Raw genomic sequence first — 1,639 nt, forward strand, 5'->3', positions numbered from 1 at the left:
ATGTTATGGGTAAGGAGACGAAGGCGAGGGGTGTTTATGAGAAGGGGCGGGGACAATGACATCCATAGAAGGCAGGCATCTCTATCTAGATCTCTGATGCTGAAGTGACGAGATGTTTTTGGTCTACGTGCGAGACGATGGCCAAAGACAAAACACATCGGATACTAAAACCACAAAGCACTCCGAGTTCGCAGCGCTCAAATATGATGTTCTTTATTCTCTCTCGAAATAAGCCGTGAATGGGGAACACGCCAGTGCGGGGCCCTGGGAGTCAGTGTCTCTGGTTCACAGAGAGCAAAGAAAGGTGAACTTGCGCTCAGGAATGGGGTGAGGGTCGAGATGAGACCCTCCAAAGAGGGCGTCTCACGTCAACACACTGCTGACCAGGGTGGAGACAAAGATCAAGAAGGACGTTGACTCCCCGAAGCGCACGGCGCCCTCGATCTCCTCCTCGACCGTCTCCTCGGTTAAGATGTCTCTCTCGAGGGTGGGCCCTCCTTCGTTGCAAGTCATGGAGTTACAGCAACGCACCCAATAGAAATTATTTGTCGTCACCATTCTCGGGGCTTCAGGAGGCGTTTCTGCCTTATACAGAAACGTGCAGTTGCTCGTACAGTTCTTGTAAACGAGTAATTCGCGATTGCTCAAACCTAAAAGAACAGATGAGAAGAAATGGCGATCATCAAGTTCACATAATCTGCTTGCAAACATCAGAGCACGTTCACCATAACTCGCTCCAACCCACACTCTCCACCCTCGAATGTTACCACGTCATAGAATTCGTGACTGAGAAAGAACATCCAAGTCTGCCAGAGGGTCCGGTCACTCCATGAGCAGCGTCTCCAGGGATGGCTTTCCATCTGCACAGCCACCTCATCTCTGCTCTGGCCCTCGCTAAGTGCTACGCAGCACCCTGTCACGGGGCCACGCTAAGGAAACGCCCTGTTCATTCTTTGTCACGAGGATTCTGGGCTCCAGGAACAACGCACAGCAGGACCACGTTTAGCTCACGCACCAAGACCATGCCGAGCCTCAAGGGGAGTCCACGGTCAGTGTATCCTCGGTGATGTCCTGCGGTTGGTGTGGCCTCTTTAGGATGAGATCCTTGCTGGGCCCCTCACCCTGGAGTCCCCAGCTCCTGGCCCTACTTTTAAACGCTGATGCACCCTTGACGCTGCCCCGCTCCGCATCACAGACTAGATGTGCCAACCCAAGTAGGGTCCCCCGAAACTGTGAGGACTTCCACTGGTGAGCCAGCCCCACGGCCGCGGCCCACCAGTGACACCCGACCCAGGCTCCACCCGAGGCCTCCTCCTAGAATGCCTGAGTTCCATGCACGGGTGCCACTCCCCTCGCAGCCCCGCGGGGCTCACCCGGACGCTCTCCCCTGGAACCTACCACGGTGGCGTTCCCCGTTCGCGGCTCTGGGTTCGCCTCAACACCCGCAAGGACCGATACCAAGCTCCAGCCGCTCACCTGGCCATTTCTCACATAAAGGTGTTTGCAAAGTCCCGTGTTCCACACGAGAGCTCGTGATTGTCAGTCGACAGCTTCACGGCCTTTCCCGCACCGCGCCTGTCCCCGCAGCAGCGTCCAGCTCAAGAAACTCAACCGCACGAAACCTCCGAATTCCACGTCC

The 1,639-nt window shown here is 55.9% G+C and overlaps 1 protein-coding gene across 1 annotated transcript; it reads right to left on the minus strand.

Moving 5' to 3' along the window:
* Positions 1-363: 363 nt before the first annotated feature.
* On the minus strand, positions 364-711 carry GML (glycosylphosphatidylinositol anchored molecule like). The gene has a single exon (XM_011374956.1). The coding sequence runs from the start codon at positions 709-711 to the stop codon at positions 364-366; it is 348 nt and encodes a 115-aa protein (XP_011373258.1).
* Between the last annotated feature and the right edge of the window lie 928 nt (positions 712-1,639).

The sequence above is a fragment of the Pteropus vampyrus genome, unplaced genomic scaffold (genome assembly GCF_000151845.1).
Source record: "Pteropus vampyrus isolate Shadow unplaced genomic scaffold, Pvam_2.0 Scaffold256, whole genome shotgun sequence".
In the NCBI taxonomy this organism is placed as follows: Eukaryota; Metazoa; Chordata; class Mammalia; order Chiroptera; family Pteropodidae; genus Pteropus; species Pteropus vampyrus.